This window comes from Dermochelys coriacea, chromosome 1 (assembly GCF_009764565.3).
Source record: "Dermochelys coriacea isolate rDerCor1 chromosome 1, rDerCor1.pri.v4, whole genome shotgun sequence".
In the NCBI taxonomy this organism is placed as follows: domain Eukaryota; kingdom Metazoa; phylum Chordata; order Testudines; family Dermochelyidae; genus Dermochelys; species Dermochelys coriacea.
The window spans coordinates 221606305-221631941 of NC_050068.2; the positions used below are offsets into that span (position 1 = coordinate 221606305).

At 42.2% G+C, this 25637-nt stretch overlaps 1 protein-coding gene and 1 pseudogene across 2 annotated transcripts in view; one reads left to right on the plus strand and one right to left on the minus strand.

Annotated features, from left to right (window-relative positions):
• Positions 1-25637, minus strand: part of ANO2 (anoctamin 2) — a 286956-nt gene that overhangs the window by 169054 nt on the left and 92265 nt on the right. For both annotated transcript variants that reach the window (XM_038401414.2, XM_043514786.1), the window contains exon 10: positions 17428-17492. In XM_038401414.2, coding sequence (XP_038257342.1) covers positions 17428-17492 — 65 coding nt within the window. The remainder of the gene's footprint in view (positions 1-17427; positions 17493-25637) is intronic.
• On the plus strand, positions 809-2171 carry LOC119860946 (annotated as a pseudogene).

Sequence of the window (25637 nt, forward strand, 5' to 3'; positions counted from 1 at the left end):
GGTAGTCCTTGGGTTGCTTCCTAAAGGAAAACTAAGGGTTAAGTCAGTCTTTGGTGTTTTTTTGATTGCAGGAACCAAAGTCAATGGCTGTATATGGACCCAATCACTGATACTTAAATGACAATACAGGTGTCAATTCCCATTGGGAATTAGGCATTTAAATACCTTTGAGGATATGGGCTTTGGAAACTGTTAAAAAGGCACCACTGATGCACAGAAGGGGAGAGGGAGGGTCTGCAGAGAAGCAACCTATAACCCAGTCCCCAGAAGTGGGAGGGTTCCAGGGGTAAGTCAAGCCTATTTAAGGTTATGTCTACACTGGAGACCTTACAGCGGCACAGCTGTACCACTGCAACTGCACCACTGTAAGGTTTCCAGCATAGCCACTCTATGCCGACGGGAGAGAATTCTCTCTTCAGCATAATTAAACCACCCCCAATAAGCAGCAGGACCTGTGTTGGGGGAGAGCGTCTCCCGACAAGATACTGTTGTCCACACCGGCGTTTCTGTTGGTGAAACTTATGTTGGTTGGGGGCATGTGTTTTTTTCACACCCCTGACTGACAAAAGTGCTAGTGTACAGATAGCCTAAGTCTTGAGAGAAACGCTAAAATTTAGGTAAGACTACTGTGCATGAAGACCTTTGTTGTTTTAATTCTTTTCTCTCTGATTGTCATGTTCCTGTGAATGAATAAACAATATTTTGTTTTGAAGAAACTGTCCTGTATCACAGTATTTTCATATTGATCACAACTCCAGAAAGGAAGGCAATAGCAGTGGGCAAACACAGCTGGACCTGTTGAGGAAATATGGATGGTAAATAGGGGTGAGTTAACCTGGAGACCAAGTCTAAGAGTGAGGAGAATTGCAGGATTCCATCCTGAGAGAAGAGCAGGACAGGGCTAGTCACTTGAACAGGGACCCATGGAGAGACTGCGGTACAACTCAAAGGTACAACTCACCCTGAATCATTACGATCATACTCAAATGAAAGGAACTTAATTATGCAAGTTAATACCTTTCACTTCAGTAGGACAAGCTGCATAAATAAGGATTACTTACATGCGTGATTATTTGTAGGATCCAGCCTCTAAACAGCTTATATGAGATTACAGGTTAGCATATTATATTTATCCCCTTATAAAAATCTACAAACATTCACACTGCAACTTAGATTGTAAGCTCTTTGGGCCAAGGCCATCTTTTTGTTCTGTGTTTATACAGCTCCTAGCACAATGGGGGTCATTGGAATAGAAATAAATAAATAAAGCTATTTAAGTGAGAAATATTACTGTAACTGATAGGTCTAGTCATTTACAGTAGAATTTTGTACATGAATCATGCATTTGGCAGGGATCTTGTTTTGGAGTGTATTGACTATATTTATTGTTATTTGTGTATAGTTTTATTAAAATTGTGACTAAGAAAAGTATTTTATAAAATAAATAAATAAATAATGGGTCCAGTCATGGATTTGCCACAAACCTCATATACTGACCAATATGTAGCTGCATTACCCCAGGGGCAGACTAGGAAGCAAGGAATCACTATAAGGCTTCAAGTTTCCCCCTGCTCTCCAAGGGAACATACCCTGTGTTGGCTATATACCTTGTGCAGAATACTTCCCCCAGGGAACCAGTGCAGATGCTCTGCCAAGCATGATGGGACGGGGTCAGACTCAGTGCTCCATGTACTTCTTGCCCCTTCCCCCTCACATGCATGGGTGATATGGGCAGCTGGCACAACATTCTAAAGAGGCACCTTCTGTCCCATTCTGTCCTCTGCAGACAAGCAGGATGGGCCACAATCTGACCTTAAAAGACCTGAGCTGGCAGCCTTCTTTGCTATAGCTGTTGGCTTGAACAAGGCCCATAAAGTGGCAAAGAAGGTATCTGAGCCCAGGCAGTGTCAGAGGAGAGATCATCAGACCAAATGCACCAAGTTGACCAGAGACAAGATTTTCAAAGTCAGTGGGCTCATGGCTTGTGAGGCTTTCTTTCTATGAGGTTATTAAAACTGTTCAATGATAAACGTAATCTGAAATTCATAAAGCAAAGGGTTGCTATTCACATCTGTGCCAAGAGAAAGTGAAAAGAGCTCAACAATGTCCTGGCAGCTGGAAGGAAGGCAGCTGCCAAGAAGCAGGGAGCTGCACAATGCCCTGAGACTTAAAATGTTTTCAAAAAGAAAAAACAATGTAAACGGCTATGCCCGATATGAGTACTTGTCCTGTGCTAGTCTCCTTGATTTAAGCTCAACAGCGCAGAGGCTGAAATAGTCCAAGGTAGACCGATGATTGTGCTCTGCAGTGTGATGACAGGCTGAGATTATTTAGCTAACGTAAGAAATGGTAGAGATACGCTCCTTTCTCCTATTACAGGCTGAGTGCCTTGAACCCTCACTGAAAATAAACGGAGCTGAGGGTGCACAATATCTGGCAGGTGGCATCAAGGGCCTGATCCAACACCCACTGCAGTCAAGCTTGACTCTCGTTGCCTTCAGTGGTCATCAGTCAGATCACACCCTAAGATCCTCACAGGACTGGACCCTAACAAAGGACATCACAGAGGTACATATGACTCTCTGAGCTCACTAGCACACGCCCGTCGGCAGCCAACCAGCTCTCCCTGACAGGGTTGAGGAAGATAGGGTTGTGATCCTGTGCAAGGAAGGATAAGTTCTCCTCACCTCCCTCGCTGGCTTATGATGAAAATGGCTCAGTAGACTGTGACCCTTGTTTCTAGAGGAAGAAGGGTTACGTGGAGGGTCACAGTGAGCCTCTGAGGCTAGCGAAATCCGCCAGGAAACGTGGGACCCACGGAGGCAAGGACAGGGCTTTATCACATAAGTTAATTTTCTTTTTTTAAAAAAAGCCTTGATATATTCTTGTATGAAAGTCAGACATTTACAAGTATAAGCGATGCTTTGTGTCGTTATTTGTATTGTGGTAGTGCCTGGGAACCCTCATCATAAACCAGGACCCCATTGTGCTAGGTGCTATACAAACACAGAGCAAAATAGACATTGCCCCCAAAAATGTACAATGTAATCATAAGACAAGAGACAACAGATGGATACAGGTAGGAGCATAAGGAAACAATGAGATAATATTGGTAAGCATGACAGGCAGTCATCTCAGCATAGCACCAGCCTAAATGTTGTCAGGTTTTATTATAGGCATCTTGGTAAAAGAGGTGTTTGAAGGAGGAGGAGGAGGTAGCTCTGTGGATGTTTATGAAGAGCTCCTCCCAAGCATGAGGGGCAACATAGGATGAAGCACAAAGTTGCTTGTTTGAAAATTTATCAAGTAGTCAATGGAGACTAGCGTCATGGGCCAGTCAGAAACAGGATTAGACCAGAGGTCCACCCAGTTAAATATCTCTCCTCAAGGACCGACTGGTTCCTAAATGGTTCAGAGGTGGGAGAGTGTGGGTTGTTTTTTTTTTCTTATTCCCTTTCTGTTATACCCTGAACCATGAAGTGTGATAACATTGCTTGACTGGATGGCCCTGGGAATATGTAAGTTCCTCAGTTTGACTATATTAAGCTTAAGATCCAGATTGTGACAGAGTTTTGAGGACATGAAAGTAGCCTTCCTCTATTTGTACCCTCTTCCCCCCTCTGGTGGTTACAATAGAAGTCCTTGTGCTCACCGGAGGCCAGGGATTGCATGGTGCTAGTGTCAGTCAGTCTCTGTTATCTCCCAGTCTCAGTGATTAAACAGAGGGCAAAGGTGTGGGGGGGAGGGAGCCCGGGCCCACCCTCTACTCTGGGCTCCAGCCCAGGGACCCTAATAGTATCAGCTATGGTAGCTGACCTTTTAGAAACATGACATGTACAATTCCCTGGGCTACTTCCCCCACAGCAGCCCTCCCTTCCTCAAGCTCCACTTCACCCTTACCTCAGGGTCTCCTTCCTTGTGCCTGATATGGTGTGTACTACTCAGCCTCTCCAACAGCACAACTTCCTCCCACAGCTCCTGACATGCACACCCACCTGACTAACTGGGAGGCTTTTAATTAGTTTCAGCCAGCCGCTGATTGGCTTCATGTGTCCCAATCAACATAGCCTTCTCCCTGCCTTCTGGAAAGTTCTTAATTGGCCCCAGGTCTCTTAATTGACCTGGAGCAGCTTCCATTTCACTTAACCTGATACCAGGGATTTGTTTAGCCTGGAGCTAATATATCTGTCTCCCACTACTTTTCTATAGCCATCTGGCCTTGCCCCATCACATATCCCCACCCTCTGCTCAACACCATAGAGTTGGGCAACTTGGGACGCCAGGCAGTATGCTCGTGACAGACCATCAGCGTTGCCATGGTGGCATCCAGCCCTGTGCTGTATGCGGAACTGGAACGGTTGGAGGGATAAGAACCACCTGGTGACCCTTGCATTCTTTTCCTTGTTCCGCTGCATCCACTGGAGGGGTGCATGGTCTGTCACAAGAGTAAATCGCCGGCCTAAGAGGTAATAATGCAGTGTCTCCATAGCCCATTTGACAGCAAGGCATTCTCTCTCGACTACTGCGTATTTCTGTTCTCTTGGGAGAAGCTTTCTGCTTAGGTAGAGGATCGAGTGTTCCTCTTCTCCCACCATTTGCAACAGAACTGCTCCCAACCCCATCTCGGAAGCTTCTGTTTGTAAAATAAATTCCCTGTTAAAGTCCGGGGCTATGAGTATGGGGTCATTACGGAGGGCTGTCCGAAGGTCTGTAAATGCCCCCTCTGCTGCGTTGGTCCACTTTTCCATGTCTGGAGCTTGGGCCTTCGCCAGGTCTGTTAGGGGACTTGCCCTAGTGGCGAAGTGGGGAATAAACTGTCAGTAGTAGCCTACCACGCCTAGGAAGCACAGACCTACTTCTTTCGGGTCGGCTGGGGCCAGTTTTGAATTGCCTCTACCTTATTCGTTTGGGGTTTCACTATGCCCCTTCCCACAATATATCCCAGGCACCTAGCCTCTGCTACCCCTATGGCGCATTTAGCGGGATTAGCAGTGAGGCCAGCCCGCTTTAAGGTGCGCAGTACTGCCTCAACTTTCTCCAAGTGGGTTCCCCAGTCTGGCGTATGGATGATGACATCTAGGTATGCAGCTGCATAACTAGTATGGGGGAACAGCAGCTTATCCATGAAGCGCTGGAATGTGGCTGGGGCCCCATGTAGCCCAAAAGGGAGGGCGGTGTACTGGAATAGCCCATCTGGGGTGGAGAATGCTGTCTTTTCTTTAGCTTCTTTGGTCAGAGGAATCTGCCAGTACCCTTTTGTCAGATCCAGTGTAGTCAAGAATCGGGCACTACCCAGTCGGTCAACCAGTTCATCGATGCGTGGTATGGGGTATGCATCAAACTGGGATATTTCATTCAGTCGGTGAAAGTCATTACAGAATCTCATGGTACCGTCAGGTTTAGCCACTAGAACAATTGGACTGGACCACTGTCTGTAAGATTCTTAAATAACCCCTCATTCTAACATTTTCTTTACTTCAGCCTTGATTTCCTCTCTTTTGGCTGCTGGGATTCGGTAGGGTCTCAATGTTACCTTGGCTCCAGGGATCATGCGAATATGGTGATAGGTCTCAGTCATCCGCCCTGGTTTTGTAGAGAACACATCTCTGTTGCAATTAATCATGTCGGATGCCTCGATCTTTTGGATCGGCGTCAAGACGGATGATATCCTCACTTGCTCATACAAGTATCCTCCTGGGGAAGTATCTCCTGCATGACTAAGCATGCCTCTCGATCGTGCCAAGGTTTTAGAAGATTGATGTGGTAAATTTGCTCTGATTTCCGATGGCCTGGCTGCCGCACCTTATAGTTCACCTCTCCCACGACTTCGATTATTTCGTAGGGTCCCTGCCACTGGGCCAACAGTTTACTTTCTGCTGTGAGCACCGGTACCATCACCCGATCCCCTGGTTGGAACCATCAAAGTTTCGCTTGGTGGTTATAATGGGTTTGTTGGGTGTCCTGTGCCCTCTCCAAGTATTCCCGTACAATGGGTGTAACTCGGACTATCCGATCTCTCATCTGCAGTACATGCTCAACTATGTTCTTTCCGGGATTGGCTCCTCTTCCCAGACTTCTCTGGCTCTATCCAATATGCCCCGAGGGTGGCGTTCATATAGTAGTTCGAATGGAGAGAAACCCGTGGAGGCTTGCGGAACCTCCCAGATGGTGAACATGAGGTAAGGCAATAGGGTATCCCAATCTTTCCCATCCCAGCTCACCACTTTCCTGATCATGGCCTTGAGGGTCCTATTGAACTTTTCCACAAGGCCATCTGTTTGCAGGTGGTATACAGAGGTCCGTAGGGCTTGTACATGGAGCAATGAACAGAGATCTTTGATCAACTTGGACACGAAAGGTGTCCCTTGATCAGTCAATATCTCCTTGGGTAGCCCAACCCGGGCAAAGATCTGTACTAGCTCCTTAGCTATTGTCTTGGAAGCTGTGTTGTGCAAGGGAACAGCTTCCGGGTACCGGGTTGCATAGTCCAGTACAACAAGCACATGTTGGTGGCCCCAAGCTGTCTTCTCTAGGGGTCCTATCAAATCCATGGCTATCCGTTCAAAAGGAACCTCTATTATTGGAAGAGGCATCAAAGGAGCCCGCAAGTGCGGGCGAGGGCTATGTAACTGACACTCCGGACAAGAGGTGCAGTATCGCCGGACATCTTCATGTACTCCTGGCCAGAAGAACCTCCGCAGGATCCGTGCCTGCGTTTACTCTACTCCTAGGTGTCCTCCAAACAGGTGACTGTGGGCAAGACTCAATATGGCTTTTTGATGTTTTCGTGGCACCAGAAGTTGTTGTATCTCTTGCTCCTGCATTTGCAGCACGCGGTACAGGAGATCTTTCTTCACTATAAAGTAAGGTCCGGGACCCCGGACCTTCCCATCCATGGGTATCCCATCGATCTCGGCCACCTCTTTCTTGGCGTTAGCATATCTGGGGTCCTCCGCCTGGTCCCGCCCAAAAGTCTCTCTCCCGGGACTAACCTGCCCAAGCTCCCAGGGGCCAGCTTCTGCTTCTTCCAATGGCTCGCCGTCGTCATGGCTGGGGGCAGCTTCTGGCTCACCCTCTGAGACTCTGTGGTGGAAGTTTCTCTGTTGGCTGCTCACATCCATCTGCCTACTAGAGGTCTTCTGGCCCTGGGTCAGGATCAGAGTTCCCAAGGCCTTCACGGCCTTCCTCTCTTTTTTTTGTCTTCCGGGTCTTTTGAGGGGCTGAGAACAGATCCTGAAAAATCTCAGTGAACATTGGGGGTTGACATTCCCCTGGTGACGAGTCGCTGTCCTCAGGGTCCCCACCTCCCTCCAGCTTCTCCGGGGGGGAGTAAATTATCAAATCCTGGATAGTCCCTCCCAATGACTACAGGATATGGGAGTTTAGGAACTACGCCCACAGTCACCTCAATGGGGTTTCCCTGAACCTCTATCTCCACTGGGATGGTGGGGTAATGGCTCACGGCCCCATGCACACACGTCACTGCTACGTGTTTGGGTTGTAGCAGCTGACTATTTTTTACTAGCTTACCCGATATGAGGGTGATAGCACTCCCAGAGTCCACAAGCGCTGTAGTCTCTGCTCCATTTATCTTCACTGGCCTGGTGTAATTATGCGAGGCTAATGCGACCCCCGTGAGGTGGATAAGGGAGCATGGGACCTCCCAATCTCCCAAGTTACATTGCATAGGCTCCTCGGTGCTGAGACACTGTGCTGCTATGTGTCCCCACTCCCCACATGCATAACATCTATAATTGCTTCTAATCAATCCCCTATCCCGGGGGTTAGAGGTTTAGATCCAGGGTTCCCCCCACTCAGGCCAATCCCTTCCTTCTGGGGTCCCCGCTGGTTTTTGCCCCCCCTTCTTCCACCTAGGACTCCCCGGGGGTTTAGCTGCCCAACCTTCCAGGGTTGGGGTCAGGTGCTTGCTTCGAAAGGGGCCTTCCTTGGGTAGTCGAGTCAGTTCCCTGTCATCCATCTTTCTACCAGAGTGATAATGTCGTCGTACGTGGATGGATCTTTCTGGCCTACCCATTTGCGGAGATCTGGCGGCAGTCCCTGCATGTAATGGTCTATGACCAGGGTCTCCAAAATCTCCTCCGACCTGCACACCTTGGGCTGTAACCATTTCTGTGCAAGGCGTATGAGGTCGAATAGCTGGGACCTTGGGGGTTTGTTCTCCTGGTATTTCCACTCATAGAACCTCTGGGCTCTTACTGCTGCTGTTACCCCTGATCGTGTTAGGATCTCTGCCTTCAGATGGGTATAGTCAGTGGCATCCGTGGCAGGCAAGTCAAAGTAGGCCTTCTGGGCCTCTCCACACAAAAAAGGGGCGAGAATGCTGGCCCACTGCTCCTGGGGCCATGCCTCACGCTAAGCAGTCCTTTCGAATGAGAGGAGATATGCCTCTACATCATCTCCTGACGTTATCTTTGGCAGACAACCAGTGGCCTTCAGGATTCGCGTCCCGTCGGACCCCTGGGCTTAGGTGGTGAGGATCTTCAGTTGGTCCACCACCTCTCTCAAGAGGGCACGATCTTGGGTCACCTGGCTCATCAATAATTGATTGGTTTCCTGCTGTAGCCGCATAGACTCCTGTTGTGCCATTGCCTGAACTTGGGTGGCCTCCTGCTGGGCTGCCATGGCTTGTATCAGAGCTCTTACCACCTCCTCCATTGCGGTATAAAGCAAACAAACAAAAACCAAAACAAAAAAAATCTAAAACCCCAGTGCACTTTTTTTTACCTCTTTCTTCCACCACACTGTGAATGAAATCCCACTTCTGACACCAGTTGTGACAAAGCTCTGTCCTTGCCTCCATGGGTCCCGCATTTCCTGGTGGATTTTGCTAGCCTCAGAGGCTCACTGTGACCCTCCACGTAACCCTTCTTTCTCTAGAGACAAGGGTCACAGTCTACTGAGCCATTTTCATCATAAGCCAGCAAGGGAGGTGAGGAGAACTTATCCTTCCTTGCACAGTCTCCGTTGTCTCCCAGTCTCAGTGATTAATCAGGGGGCAAAGGTGTGGGGGGAGCCCGGTCCCACCCTCTACTCTGGGCTCCATCCCAGGGACCCTAATAGTATCAGCTATGGTAGCTGACCTTTTAGAAACATGACATGCACAATTCCCTGGGCTACTTCCCCCACAGCAGCCCTCACTTCCTCAAGCTCCACTTCACCCTTACCTCAGGGCCTCCTTCCTTGTACCTTATATGGTGTGTACTACTCAGCCTCTCCAACAGCACAACTTCCTCCCACAGCTCCTGACATGCACACCCACTTGACTGACTGGGAGACTTTTAACTAGTTTCAGCCAGCTCCTGATTGGCTTCAGGTGTCCCAATCAACCTAGCCTTCTCCCTGCCTTCTGGAAAGTTCTTAATTGGCCCCAGGTGTCTTAATTGACCTGGAGCAGCTTCCATTTCACTTAACCTGGTACCAAGGATTTGTTTAGCCTGGAGCTAATATATCTATCTCCCACTACTTTTCTATAGCCATCTGGCCTTGCCCATCACACTTAGTATACTATGTTCTTTCTAAAGCTAAGCATTTGTAACTATACTCACTAAATAACATTGCAGATTATAAAAAAAACCACAGTACCTAATTTTAAGAATAAGTACTGGCTAGAAATATGTGTGCTGGATGGTGGTGGTAGGATGTATGTGTTAAGGAGGGATGTTTACAGGTGACCTCATGTAAATAACTGAGGGTCTGGACTCTTCTCTCACTTACACGGGTGTAAAAACAGTATTACTCCATTGACTGTAATGGGAGTGCTCTTGCTTTACTCTGTTGTAGAGCAAGAGGAGAAACAAACTAAGTTTTGTTATATCACATCTCGATCTTGGTATAATTTGCACCTGATTCATATATATCCAGAAATAGCTAAGGGCCAAATCCCCCCATTTGCCGTACATGGGCACAGGTTGGTTGTGGGTGCAGGGAGGAGTTGAAAGAAGCAGAACATGATTCATGTGTATCATATAAAAGGGTACCGAGAGGTAAGCAGCTGAATAGAAGGTGCAGGTTCTCAGCACCATTCAGGACCAAGCCCTAAGTAAACAAAGCAAGAGAAGAAACTGCAGAAAGTGTATCGACTATCATGGCAAATTTACTACAAACAGTATTCTGAAGGCTGCATTCAAAATGTTTATTCAGTTCCCATATATTTGAACCAGACATCTGTGATGCACTTCTGTATATTATATTGGTTTGGACATAGACATAGACATAGAATAATTGGTAATTAAATACCAAAAATGCATGTTGGTCATAACACTTTGTTGCCAAGTTATGCAACTTTTAAATAGATCAGATTTGAAGAAGAAGAAGAAGAAACGGCTTATAACTGTGCACAATCAAGTGTGGGCTACCTGGAATGTGAATAAAGTAGAGTGATGTGTGACATGTTTGGGAGAGAATTTCATAGCGTTTTGGGAGTAAAGTTAAAAAGACAAAGAAAAGACACTGTAGCCACTGAGTCACCTAGCTGGGAAGACTATTCAATTTTTTCATTGCTATGTCCCAATCTAGCCCATCTGTTGTTTCACATCTTTCTCTCTGTCTCTCTCACACATTCATATTTGCAATGTTAGCCCTCCCAGTCATATAACTGCCTACTGAATAAAAATCACCATTGTGCAGATGCCTAGTGCAAGTCCCATGTCCCATGTAAGCCCTCAAAATAAGTCTATTCTAAGAGGGTGTTGATAAACAGTTCAGTCAGAGACAAATTCTGCCTGCGGTTATACCATGGAAAACCCAGATTAACTGCACAGATTTCACTGGAGTTCTTTCAGATTTACAGCAGTGTAAATGAGAGCAGAATTAAGCTCGGTGGAGATGGAGATTATTTCTAGTGTTCTGCTGTTACAACCCGTGTGACGGAGACTCCTTTTCATAACAGTATTGTTAAAATAACAATAATATTTTCCCCTGTGATGAAATGGCAACTTCAAAGTACTTGCGCCCAACATGAATGAGCGATTCTTCAGAATGCTCCTGTGTGATTTGCTGGAGACTGCACAGCAAGTCAGCATGGCAGAGTCAGGAACAGAACCCAGATCTCTGACTCCGGAAAGTACAGTAATAATCCATTCCAGTCAACTCACCCAGCTACATGTACTACCAAATGAAGCCATCTGGGAGCCTGCAAAGGCTCCTGGCAAAGAGTAACCCCCTTCAGAACAATCAGCCAAGAGACTGGAAAGGAATTGTACAGAAGTGACAAGAAGAGGATAAAAACAACCCTGGGATCTCTGCTAAATACTAACACACTCCAGTGTGACGCAGGAAAAGGAGAAGCATATTAGAAGGGCAAGTACAAGCAGCCCATTAGTGTTGTGAACAGAAGAGTTCCTCTGTCCATAGCAAAAAGCTCAAAAATGATTCCTATGCAAGTGGGCTCAGCAGCTCAGTACAGAGGAGGGGAAGGGAGGTTGTGCAAACATTTCCTTCCTTAGTAACTTGTTGTGTCCCTGGATTCAAATACCAAACAGTGTAAAGAGGTTGAATTCAGTGTAGTATGTAGCAAAAACTGGCCCCAACTCTCTCAAAATTTAGCCCAAGTTCACCAGCTTTGATGTATCCTTCCATTAATCTGGCACCCCAGCAAGTTTGTAACTACACCCGACCCCTGAAGGCTGTCTCTAACTAGCATCTAGGTGCCCGTGCCCACAGGATGCAAGTTTCCCACCCTGAAACACCATTTGTGTGGTGGGTTTTGCAGGGAAAAGGGCTCAGATCTATCAGAGCCATCTTTGTGCCTGATACGGGTCTCCTGCACCAGGTGTATTCCCAGGAGGGGCTGTTCAGGTGCTTTGCAGCCCTTGTGCACCAGAGAATTCATGACCTCTGCCCACAAGACAACAATCAATCTGGCCCCTTTTACTTATAAGTAGAACTTATAAGTTAAAATGCAGAAAGAGAAGAGCATAAGTGCTGGAACTAGGGGTTCTGCCACAACCCCTGGCTTAAAGTGGTTTCCATCATATACAGGGTTTACAGTTTGGTTCAATGGCTCTCAACACCACCCCCCCGTACAAACTGTTCCAGCACCCCTGGAAAAGAGCCATTTAAGGGAGCTTCCTTAGTTAAGGATTTGTATGAAACCTGCCATACTTGCTGTCTCTTTCTTTGAAATCAGAGGTCTGTAGTTTAACTGGAGACATTCAAGGATCAGCCCAATCTGTGCTTAAATTGCCACCAGCAGTGGAATAAACTTCCTCAGAAGCTAAGTCCTAAAATGCATTTATGCTGCCTTATCTCACCAGTTCCTTGGTTGTGCTGCAAAAATAACTAATATTTAAAACTTAATAATAAGGAAATATTGATGGGAGAAAGTGTCCTGTTCACAGACCCTCACGTGAATTAATGTACAGAACACAGGAAAAATTGCAATGGAGAAAAAAAAATACAGAGTTTCAGTGTTACAAAATAAAATACGTAAAAAATGATCCATTGATGGAAACTAAAGCAATAGACTGAAGGTAGATCAATGGCACCTTTTCAGTTGTAAGGATGATAATCTTTCCCTACTTCATAGGAGCACGGTGAGTAAAAGTTAATTATTGTTTGTGAATTGAATAATTTACAATGGTAAAAGAAGATCATACAAAGAGCTACTAAATACAACATGAATGTAGTATACAGTGACATAGAGATGATAAAGTGGCCACACAAAATAATAGTGATATTTACACTTCGATATTTTTAAAGGAAATAAATCCCTGATCTCAATTTGCAGATTGGCCTGTGAGGCTACTGGCCCACAGAAGCTCTGCACACACATGCAGTCGTGAAGGATCCATCCTTTATTTCTATCAGGATATTTTCCTATTAGTAGCAGCCATGCAATGTCTGAGCTGTCTGAAGCCAATGATGGGGCACTCATAAGATCATGTGGGGCCACTCAGAGTAGCACTCAACAATCTTAACATCCAGAAATATCTCTACCTGCCCCTTTCCTACTCTTCCTCAGCTGTAGGTCAGACAGCTAAATCTTGTTTGCAAACAAATCAAAAACCAACAGCCCTGCTGAAAAGATTCTTACCTACTGAGCCCATGAAGGTTGCCTGGGGAGGGAGAAACTACTTCACCTTTCGGTTGCAGTAATTCTCATTTCCCCAGGAAAGGAAGCCCTGTATAAGGAGTATAAGAAGTTAATTTAGATCATGATGAGGTTCCTTCTCCTCCTACACTCAGCTGTACAGTCCCCAAAAACAGAGCCTTATTTTTCCTTCTTTTTAATATTTTATAGTGAATATGCCTTTCCTTTGGACTCGGGGACATATCATGTAGTGTTTTTCTACCTACTTGCTCTCACATTTCCTGTTAGTTGCTTTTCCTGGCCCACTTTCCCTTCTGCTTCATTGGTGTGCAACGTACCTGGGCTTTGCATACTCACTAAATGAGAAATCCGTGAAAGCTGTACTACTTTGCCACTTATGCCTCTTTTCTGACGCCGCTTACACCCAGCCTTATGCCATCATTTACATCAGCTAAACCCCCAGAGCCATATATGAAACCCACATGCTGATTTCTCTTTTCATAACATTATGAAAAATTCAGGACAAAGTGAAGATTCATGAGCCATTTCAAATGCAATATTTATCCTCTTCATACTGTAAATCTTGCTGCAAGTGCAAAGTTAGCTCGATGTATCGGTTTCTTTCATAGGATACTATAAGCAGCATTTGTAGTAAGAGGCATTTATTGCCAAACAAGATACCATCTAGTGGCTAACATAGAGATTTGTTGTTCTCCAGAATAAGAAGAATAAAAAAGCTTTAGAAACAGGAAATATTAATGTCTAGCATGATAGGGCTACTCAAAGTTTTACCCAATGTTGCCAAATGTCATAATTTATCAAGTCTCATAATGTATGGTGTTTTTTAAAGTCCCAGCTCCTAGAGTCCTGTGAGAACATGAGAATCTCAGCTTTTATTTTTTTAAAAAGTAACTTTCTTGTCCTTGTAGTTTCAGAGAAAAGCTCAAAAATATGACCTGAGTGCACCATAAAGGCTCAAAAACCAGAAGGCAAAGGAGAAAAACCTAAAGTTAGCAGGTTTTTTGGTTGGTTGGTTGGGTTTGTTGTTTGTTTGTTTTTTGAAATCTCATGGCTTTTTAAGCAAATCTCATGACTTTTGAAAAGCTGGCAGTGGCCATACTGTTTACCAGAGCTGCCCCAATCCTAGCTATTTCTTCAGTTGCCACAGTTCTTTGATGAAATATGACATGGCAACAAAATGTACTTAACTCAGCAATGCAGCACCAGTTTCCTATTAAAGATTCAAGGGCAATTTCATGGGCCAAATCCAGACCCACTCTTATAAGGGAGCATGGGGTGTGTTACATGGGAGTATGCTGTGCATTAGCATCTTAGTCTATGTATGCTGAATCCACACAGCACTGATCATATTCCAAAGGAGGGCAAGCCAGAGCAGAGGATGGCACAAATAGGCAGCAGCCCTGCAATTGCAGTAACACTCATGAAGTTGCTGTGGAGAGAGAGAAAGGGGAAGCAGTATGGTTTATTCACCAAAAGATGCTATTTTGGCAGTCCTGAAACTATTTGCAAATTTGGCTGGATTTGTTCTGAGTGGGAAAAACTTTTTCTAGGCCAGCAAAAATGTATTAAAAATACACTTGTTTTCTAAGTGGAGATATAGCCTAAGGTCTACCAACAGCCTAGAATGGCTCTTAATAGCTGATTACTCACAATTTCCCTCCTCAAAAATGCAAATTTTCCCTTTGGATTAAAAAAAGAAGACGACAATATACCTGAAAGACAAAATAGGAATTCTGGTGCCTAAATTTAAGCATCCAAGTCTGAACATTTTGCCGTAATACCTAAATAAGAAAATGAGGTCTGCAAAGTGCTTGTATCCTAGAGGTAGGGTTCAATTCAATAAGGTTTTTGTTTAGATTGTCTATTTCATATGTATACATGTACCCAGAGATTGGGTGTTGTTCACCTTTTACAAATTCAGTTTCAGATATATCTGTATTGTGCATTCCCTTAAAGCCCTTTCACTGAAACAAACCTGTTGCAGATTAGAAATGTATAACATCTACCCTGTTTTCTTTCACTTGAGCCCTCTGTTCATTGATTTACAATAAACTGCACTGTCACTGTCCCCCAAGGGCATGCACAAGATCAGAGCAGAATGCTTTCACTGTTTGTAATATAGAAGCGAATGGACCTGTAAGTTAATGTTTCAATGGTCCACTTTTTATTTCTTTTTCCTTTAAGAAAATGAAAATGTTCTACATAAGCCAAGTTCAATGACTGGTTATGCAATTAGCTATCTCCCAGGACATTTGACCTCAAAAATGGACCTGGCCTGTGCCAAGAATGAGTGTAGCAAAAATGCAATCCCTAGCATTGGTTCCAGTTACAAGTATGCGTCACTTGGAAACTGGGAGCATTCCAAGGGTTAAAAGTGAGTTAACTGGAAGATAGAGGTGTTTCATGTTCATTGCATATGGTGGGGTATTGAGTTGCTGTGTACCTATTACTTGGAACTGAAAGGAAATAGGGAAAAGAAATACATAGTTGCAACTGGTGTTCTAGGCTATACTTGAATTTAATTAATGTAATTAACATTGTGTTTGTAGTTTTTTCCATCAACATATTTCAAACAGTTGTTAATATATATGCATTACAGGTTCAAATCAGTCAAAACAGGTTTTGCATATAAAGCAAAATTAATATAATTGCCACCATCAATCAAAGATTGGGATACAAACATGTTAAACTACATGATATTGGAACAAACATAAATCTAGTTTTGAAACTGGAAGTCCAATCAAGTTGAAGCCAAAAAGCCACAATGAATATAAATCACAACCCCATGAAACTACCCTATTTCTCTACCTGAGGTGACAATCTGCAAAATTTACCAAGCCCGCTCATGAAAAGCCACATTATTCATTTCACCCACACTAACAATAGCTCCTTCTTCCACTGGGAGTAAACATTCATGCCTAAAACTTGAACTCAAATCCCTGCACAGTATGACTGTACAAAAAATGATATCTAATAAAAGTAAAAAGAAGATTGCAGAGAAAAGAGGAGAAGTTGTCCTGTGTCTATATGTTGTAACCCAGAACATAAAACCCACATTTATTTTAATCATAGTGGACAGTGAAACTCACACTCAAGAAAAGTATGGAAGATAAAAGTTAGGAGTATCTTCTCCATGAGAACAAAGAACCAATTGCACATGTCCAAATCCTTTATTTTGTTCTCAAAGTTTAAAACCACAGAATTTCTATGAAATCACAGCAGTGATATGAAAGAGCACTCTGGTTACTGACAAAACCAAATCTCAAATTTGGGACTACCTGAGTAAGTGCTTCCTCATATTGATAAGGGTGGAACAATCTAACCCACAGCTGGAGCTGAACTACCTTATTCATAGTGAATAATTTACTTGACAAATGACTAGCCCATTTTTTCTGTTCACACATTATCCACAAATAGACTGGGTTTAACCTATTCATTTTTTACTGGACAAACATTTTATATGAACATACTTCAAAGTTAGAGGTCATAGGTGAACCTTTCTCTTAGTTTGGCATTTGAGATGGTGTGACTGGTCACCTACATCATGAAAAGCTGGTCCAATAAAGAGAAACATTTGGCAATTTTTTAAAAGATTTTTTTCCAAAACTTTTTTTAAATTCAAAATTCCATTGAAATGTTAAGATTCCGAACATGTTGATTAGCTCAAATCACATTACATTGTTTCTGCTCCCTGACTGGATGAATGAAACTTTCCATAAAAAGGAAGAGGGAAATTAAAGTAATTTCATAGATTCTACGGTCAGAAGGGATCATGCTGATCATCTAGTCTGTCCTCCTTTCTAACACAGGCCACAGAACTTCCCCCAAATAATTTCTAGAGCAGATCTTTTAGAATGAAACATCAAATCTTGAATTAAAAATTGTCAGTGATGGAGAATCCACTTTGGTAACTGCTCCATTGTTAATGCTTAATTTCACAACTACGAGACAAACACTTCTGGGTTAAACTTCATGGGAACACATTCTCCTGATTATTCACCAAAATTTCACTTTCAGTGAACATTCTTACCAAAAAAAGTTCACTCATAGGAATGTGCAAATACTTTGCACAAATTCATTCAAAGAAAAGAAAACACTTTTATGAAGTACTGTGTTTATCCAGGACTAGATATAATGCAAAATGAGAGGTGTAGTGATGGGTTGATGTATTCTACTTGTTATACATTATTACTAGATCTAACAGAACAGGATACTAAGCATTAAGATAATTTATTGCCATTCCTGACAATAGCAAACAAAGGACCAGAATCCTTAGCTGATGCAAATCAATGGAACTATGCTGATTTCTGCCAGTTGAGAATCTGCCCCCACATTATTTTCATCAAAGCTATTACCTTATGAGGTCAATAGGCTGATACTTGTAAAATGCTCCATATCTTGCCCATTCTCGATACAGCAACTAAATTAAAAGAAACACAGAAAATTAACTTAGAACAACTGTTTACAATTGACTTACATTTTTTTAGTGTGAACTTGAACTATTGTACCTATCTGATCAGTTTTATATTGCTACAATTACTATGCTAAAAATTTTTGCATCAGGATTCCTTTATCACTTGGTGTTCCTGGATCTCAGGCTACGGAGAAGCATCTCGTGCTAGACAACGATCCTTTATTCAGTGGTTCACACATCTGAGCAAAGTTCACATAAAGTAACTAAAAGCAGGAGCAAAGAAATCATCAGAAATTTTAAAATAGGGACTGGCTCCAACTCCCATTAGGCCCTAATTATCATCAATGGGATTTTCAGAAGCACTCAGTATTTATCTAATCCTGCGCCCAGTGAAACCAATCGTATTACCCACCCTCCCACCGCCATTTGACTTCACTATGAGTAGAGTTAGGCTCACCTTGAGTGCTTTTGAAAATGCCATCCTACCTGTTTCTTTAGAAAAATCTATATGGAGAATGTTATTGTAATGTTCACACTGTGGCATTTGGTTTTTTAAGTCCAAAGGAAAAGAATCCATGGAGAGGAGACATGGATATGAACTGAACCTTCTGCATGGCAGCCCAACTTAGAAGAGCACAGATGCATCTAGAAGAGGGATGTGGTAGTTATTGGATATGCTCAGTAACCATCTCTGAAGCTGCACAGAATGTTTCCATTGAAGGTAAGCAGTTTTACAGGTTCCAAACCCTCACAATCTGAAAGCTGAGAGTTCATCAGAACTCAGGGAGTGAAAAAGTTATAAATGACGTAGTTGGAGACAGCCCTCTGACCTCTGCAAGTGATTGATGCATGACCAAGAGAGGTGTGTGCTGTGAAGGATGTGTCCTAATACCTGTACCAATTTGTGTCTGGGGACTGCAGATGCCTGCACTTTGTAGGAAACTGAGGAGACAGTCACCTATTGGCTTGGGCATTATAATTGCTTTTGTCTGGGATGATCGTTCTCATTTTGCTGAGAAGATTCTGAAAGGTTGGAGGGAAACTGAGAGGCGACATTCTCCTCAGACCCTGGAGAATCCAGATGAACCTTTTGAGGCCACACTCTAGAAACTGAGAAATTGTCTTCACAAGAAGATCAGAGAGGAATGTAACTGTATGTGTGTCTTGTTGAAATCTTTCACTGAAATACATGTATGCTTAGCAGAGTTTGATCTCTACATTTATTTTATAATTTCAACAGATAATATCGATGTTTAATTTTAAACACTTTTTATTTTTATCTATTTAAATTTTTCACTGTTGGGATAAATTATGAGGGGTGCCAGGCTGTAATAACAATAGACATTGAGATTTAAAAAGTTAAAGCTTTATAACTATTAAAACACAAACTGTCAGTATCACAGGTTAACATATACAAAGTAAATATCCTTAAATCAAACTCCAGTAGGTTCTCAAGCAGCATTTTTCTTACTGGGCCTATCTGTCAATTTTGTTTATTATCAAAGGAAATATTTTTAATTGGTTTACATCTGAAATTGACATTTACTGACATTTAGTTACAAAAATCTAATCTTTCCTAGCCTAAATATATTAACCTATGTAATACATGTAACAGCAGCAAAGTCTGGATAGAGAAGAACAACAATAGGCTTACTGGCTTTAGTTTAAAAATTTATTCAGAAGCATTCTAAATACTATTTGTAATGTTTAGGTGTATTAAATATTTGTTTTGTTTATTAAGAAATTGCTTCGCTTTTTGAAGCTGAGAACAGTTGCATTCTGGATTCTTGCTCTAAGATTTAAATCTGTTTAACACCCTGCCGGCCTGTGCCTCAAGAGAGATTTAAGCCAAAGTACAGGGAAGAGGGAGAGTAATAGTTATACATAATAATACCTCTCCCCGCTCCCCACACTATTGCCCATTGCATTATGTCATACTGCATTTACTACATCAGTGGAGCTGGGCAAAAATTTTGGATGAATAGTTAATTTGCCAAAAAATACAGTTTTGGTCAACCCAAAACTATTTGCAAATTTGACTCAATTAGTTTCATCTGGGAAAAACTTCATCCAGGCCACCAAACTCTGTGTGTCTGTTCCTCCCTTTATAGCCTTTAGCCCAGTGATTAGGGTACTTGCCTGGGATACGGGAGACCCAGGTTTGAATCAGATCTCCCCCATCCCCAGTGAGCATCCTAATCACCAAGCTATAGGCTATTCTGGGGGCAGGATGCTCTCAGTCTGCCCTGTAGAACATTGCTCCACTTGGTCTAAATTACTTAAACGTTCAGGAGAGCATAGACTTGAACTCAGATCTCACCCCTTACCAGACACATGCCCTAATCAGACTTTGTATAAATACTTAAATATTCACTGAGCCAACGAGAGAGTGAGAATGACTCTATAGCCTGCTTATCAAGGCACTCACTAGGGAGGTAGGAGATGTGAATTCAAATCCCTCCTTTGAAACAGGCAGAGGGAAGATTACCAGATCTTGCAAAGCCCTGAATGGTATTTTAAAACCTCAGAATAAATACAGCATTTGGGACTATTCCTATAAAATACTGTAGTCACAGGAGGCATGAACATCAGTTTTGTAGAGGTCCTCCTTGGAGGCATGTGTAATGTAATTAATCCCTGTATTCACACTTTACACGCCATTGTAATAATCTCTCTATAAAATATTCCTTGAACGGTATCATTTGAAAACCAATAACTTGCTGGTCAGTAATATCATGGTGAAATGTATGTAGCAACATTATATGTAAAGTTATAGACATAGGCTGAAAACATGACTGAAGTGTGTTTTCCAGACAAGTCTGGGAAGTGGGTAAACCTGGGAAGACAAAGGAAAGTTGATGTTTCTATAGAGGTGTCATCAAAGCTGACGGGCCATCACCTACCAAGTGGCCATTCTTTGGCAAGGAAGGGGAACAGGAACAAACAGATCTGCATCTTAGAAAACAACAGCATAACACCTCTTCCCTACTAGACTCTGTGTGTCCTGCTCTCAGCTAGAAAGAACTTTAACTAGGTGTCATACTCAGGAAAATGCTTTTTTAAGGGTGACTTAACTATAAAAGTGAGGGGCAAAAACACCCTAAGATCTCTCTCACCATCCATCTCTCTTTTGTCATCTTAGGTAAAAAGAGAAACAGCCGTTGGATCTTGGGAGCAGATCCTGGCCCGAGAGCATGGTCAGCAATATACTGAAAACCTGTGGTAAGAATTTCAGCTTGAACCAAGTTAAGTCTGCTAAATTTAGTACTAGGAAGTGTTTTATCTTTATTTTTCTTGTAACTATTTTTCACTTTAATGCCTCATTATTTGTACTCATTTACAACCTACCTCTTTTTAGTTAAATAAACGTATTTTATTCTTTAATCAAAACTAAACCAGTGCTGTGAATGGTTTGGATAAGTCCATCTAAGGTGGAAAGCTGTTGTATCTTGATCCCCTTAGAGAGGATTTCTGGACTGTTCAGGGGAGAGCTAGACAGTGCAGAACACGTTCTTCTGGGGGAAAATCCAGGACTGGAAATGTGTTGGGGTCACCTGGCATGTGTTAACTAAGGCTGCTGGACACCAGAATGTGGCTGGCATTTGCTAACAGACTTCTGGGGTCCGAGTTGCTGGATCAGGGTGTGGGCATGCACAGACACACAGGGTGCGACCTGAATGCTGTTTGTGAGGAGCCCAAGTTGGGAGCCACAGCAGCAAAGCATTGTAAGGTACCCCAAGTTGCAGGGCAGGTGGTGACAAAGCTCCACACTGGCCTGGAGTGTCATAGCATGCCATGGATTCTAGACACAAGTTGCTCTTATTGGCTCAAGAACAGCAGGTTAACTACTTCAGCAGTAACAGGAGCCTATCATTTACTGAAGTAGGGGTAAAATGAAATGATAACAAGAGGTCTGGATTTTCAGAGTTCCTTGGCCATGAGATTCATTGTTTTCAGTAAAGCATATATTTAAGGAAATAGACAGCAGCTGGATGTTATGCCAGAAATGTCTTTTGCAGAGGATAGAAACATGAAGATGCAGCTATAGATGATATATCTAACTGCACATTGTTACATTATTTCCACAAAAAAGGAGTTTACAATATACTTCCAGCTTTATGCTAAAAAGAGAGCATTCTACATTTAAATTCCACTTGATGAGCATATTTGTAGGCCATAGGTGTCAGAGTTGAACCAGCTATTCAATGCCAGGCTGTGGTGTGCATGCACACGTCCACATCCACACACACCCACACAAAATTAATGTACTCAACAATAATGATAAATGAAAGAGTTTTAAAAAAATCTGAAATCCTGCTGATGACTCATGGAAAGCTGTGAAAAAGACTCTAGAGATAATGCTGCTTATGTATCATGGAGCAAATTCTTCCCTGATGTAATTCAACTGATATCAGTGGGATTATACCAGAGATAAGTATGGTACAACGTTTCTAGGTCAGAGGTGAAGTGATTGCCAAAGTAAATTCTAAGTGGGTAAAGTGTAGTGAATTACATGCTGAGGAATGGATTGGTGAGACTGGAAAAGGAGCTAGCAGGAAGGTGGAACATACAGCTGAGAGAGCAACTGCCTCCTCTTCTCCTCTACCTCTGAGGCTGCCACTCAAAAGATCACATGTAGCAACTCCTCTCTCTGTGAGAGAGAGGGGAAGAATTCAGGCTTCACCAGAGGCTCCCAAGGTGTAAAAATCAGACCACAAGGGAACAGAAATTCAGGGAGAGAGGTGTATATGCTTTGTGGATAATATCCAGATGACACAACTTATTTGTCCTTTCAAAAATCCTTTGTCAAAGTACCTCACAAGAAGCTATTAAGGACATTAAGGCCTGGGCATCACCTCAAACTGAGGTTGACCTAGCTACATCACTCAGTGAAAAATGTTGAGCCCTAAGCACTGTAGTTAGGTCAAACTAACTCTGGAGCACATGCAGCGAGGTCAACAGAAGACTTCTTCCATCAACCTAGCTATCACCTCTCAGAGAAGTGGATTACTTACATTGACAAACAAACTCCTCCATCAATGTAGGAAGTATTTATGCTATTAAGCTACAGTGGCATAGCACCTCAGCTGTGCTGCTGTAGCAACCATCATGCAGACATACCCTAAGAAGTTATGGTGTGGAAAACAAAGTTCTACCATAGACTAGAAACCAGCTATAGGGCAGAGGACATGGGGCGAGACTAAATGGTCAATGATCAACTTAGTAAAAAGCTAACAGTCTTTCAGGTGATATATTGGTAGCATAGTGTTTTCAATATTATTTTTATCCAATATATCACCTGAAAGATTGTGTTTAATTGTGGTCACTTTTTTTTAATAGCAGAAATAGAAGGAGTCCAGAAATATATGGCAACACAGTTATGCAAAATTATTTTATGGAGAAGATAAATCCTGTTTATCCTCTCTCAGGATATGTAAACAAGAGGACAGTCCAGGAAGCTTTAAAGCAACAATTTACAACTAATAAGAAAAAATACATTTTTTTTTTACACACTGCATAAAAAGTGGAAGTCACGGAGGCAAGAAATCATTGAGGCTAAGAGTTAAATAGGATTCAAAAAAGGATTAGACAGTTATATGAGAAAAGGGAATGCCCATAGTTACATAGGATTTCTTTTTTAAAAAATTAACAATATGAGCACAGGCCAAACACTCCCTGATGGATTAAGGAAGAAATATTCCCCCAAAATATTGTTCCATAATTGTCCACAAAAAGGGGTTCTTTCAACTGCATCTAAAATATCTGGTCCTGGCCACTCTCAGGGAGCAGGATTCTGGACTAGGTGAGCCACTAGTATGGCAATTCCCATGTCCTTTGAAATTAGGCTGTGCTACATACGTGTGCATGACTCAGCTAGTTATGTAATGACAAATGTAGTGAATTCCCTCAATGAATGAGGCAGGGCTCTATATCTAACAATAAACACAGCTCAGAATCTTTTGCTGTTATAACCCTAATTTCCCCAAAGCTCTCTAATATAGATCCTGATTCTACAGCAGCTTCCACTTAGGACTTGTTGAAAGTTTTCCAGCAAAACTGTTTGTTTCTTGACAGAAAATTAGGTTTCAATTACAGGAAATATTTTGCAACATGTCTACTTTCCATGAAAAATTTCAACTTTTTAAAAAAAAAGTTTTTAGTTTTCAGCCAAAATCTGAAACATTTGATTTCTCAGGACTTCCGTGGTGCCTTCTGAGTGGTGTAGTAGTTCAGATGCCTCATGTTCCCTTTCTCTTCTATAGGCTGGGCTATCCAACAGGATATTTCCCAGGAAGTACAGTGGCTGTAGTATTTCCACGATGCACTGAAGCAGTTCAGCAAGATGAGAAGAGGGTGATGCAGCACTGGAGATGCGGTCCGACCATAGGACCTGACTCACAGAGGAAAATGGGGGCATGAGGCAACTCAACTATAACTCCCACGAAGTACCAGAGAGGCATTTCCACTTAATATTTTCAGTTTTTGCCTGGATAAGTTTGGGAATTTGATTTTTCATCAAAAAAGTCAAAATTCCACATGGGGACAAAACCTCATATTCTGACCAGCTCTACTTCTACTAGCTTAGAAGCCTGCGCCCCTGCAGTGACTTCAGTGAGGCTTCTCATAGTTATAGGCATATACCTTTGATTCTCTAGTTCCAGGATGAGATTGTTAATTCCTTAGCGCTGAAAAATGTTGGCCTGTCTGTAAAGCAGCATGCACATCTATAGCAAGTGTATTAATAATACATTTAATAATATAATGGTAAATTATTGAACAATAGAGTTATGTCAATTTACAAGAACTGGAACTCTATCTAGCCCAATAACTTTAAACCTTTATAATTTTGTAATTACTTACCAATAGTTTGATCTGTTAACTAGTCTCTTTGAGAACTAGCAACATGCCAGGTTTTAAATTTGTAACTTCCATCATTTTGTGCTGTTAGGAGCACAAAACAAGTACATTTTTTTTAAATAAACCAAAAGTACGCAATTCTTTACACTTGCTGAATTAAAAGTGATACCATCAATTTGAAATCTGATCAGTTTAAAGAAATGAGTTAAAAGTAGGTTCAGATACTTTAACTTCCTGCTTTTTTCTAATCATCATATTTTCCAATTCCTTTATGAGACTCAAACAAATAATAGGGGAACTGATTAATTAAGAACCATATCCTGAAAATACTTGCACGGGAGAGTACAGTCCGTCAGCAGTTGTAATGGCATGCTCCCCTTGAAGTAAATGGAGTTACCCCAATGTACACCAGCTGAGGATCTGGCTCAATATGTTTCTGTTCTCAAATTTGTAGGACATTAGGAATAGATTTCAATGTGTGGGATCTGGCAGTAGGTGACTATTACTCTTATAGAGCACAATCCTGCATAGCGCTTAGCACTTCCAAAGGGTAAGGAGTAATCTCAATGAGAGATGGGTGAAATTCTTCAACTAAAACTTTATTTTGGAAAAAAAATGCAGATTTGGTAACACCAAAATGTTTTGCAAATTTATGTCAGTTTTGCCAAATTGTTCATACAGAAAAAACTCCAAAAAAATCAAAACATTTTGTTTTTCTGTTCAAAACAGCTTTTGGGTTTGAAATTCCTTTTATTTAAAAAAAATATTTTAAAATGCTTCAAATGAAACCAAGCTATTTTATTCAACACAAAACATTTTTTACTTTACAAATGTCCAAATATTTCAAAAAAAATCTGTATTCCCTCCAACCCAAAAACGATTTTTACCACTTTTCAAAATTACCAAAGAATTGGATAAACCAGTTATTTTCGCAGCTGTACTGTCAGCTCTTATTGGCTTCACTGGGAGCTGAAGGTGATCAGCATCTTATACTACTAATCCCATATTTATGTTTTCAATTGGAAAACTCACATTACCAATTCAAGATCCATTCCTGGTGAACATTCCATAATATTCATTTAAAGTGCTTTGATTTTGTAAACTATCCAGCCTATAAGCACATTCACTGAAATAGTCAGAAGAACCCTAAATCAAACACGAATAGTATTTAAACACTGCCACAGAGAACTGATTTTAAAATATAAACAAATAATGGATGTCTCTCTAAAAAAAGTATGATCTAATTCAACCACAAGCTATGCCAAGAACTCAGATTAGATTATCAATAAGGTC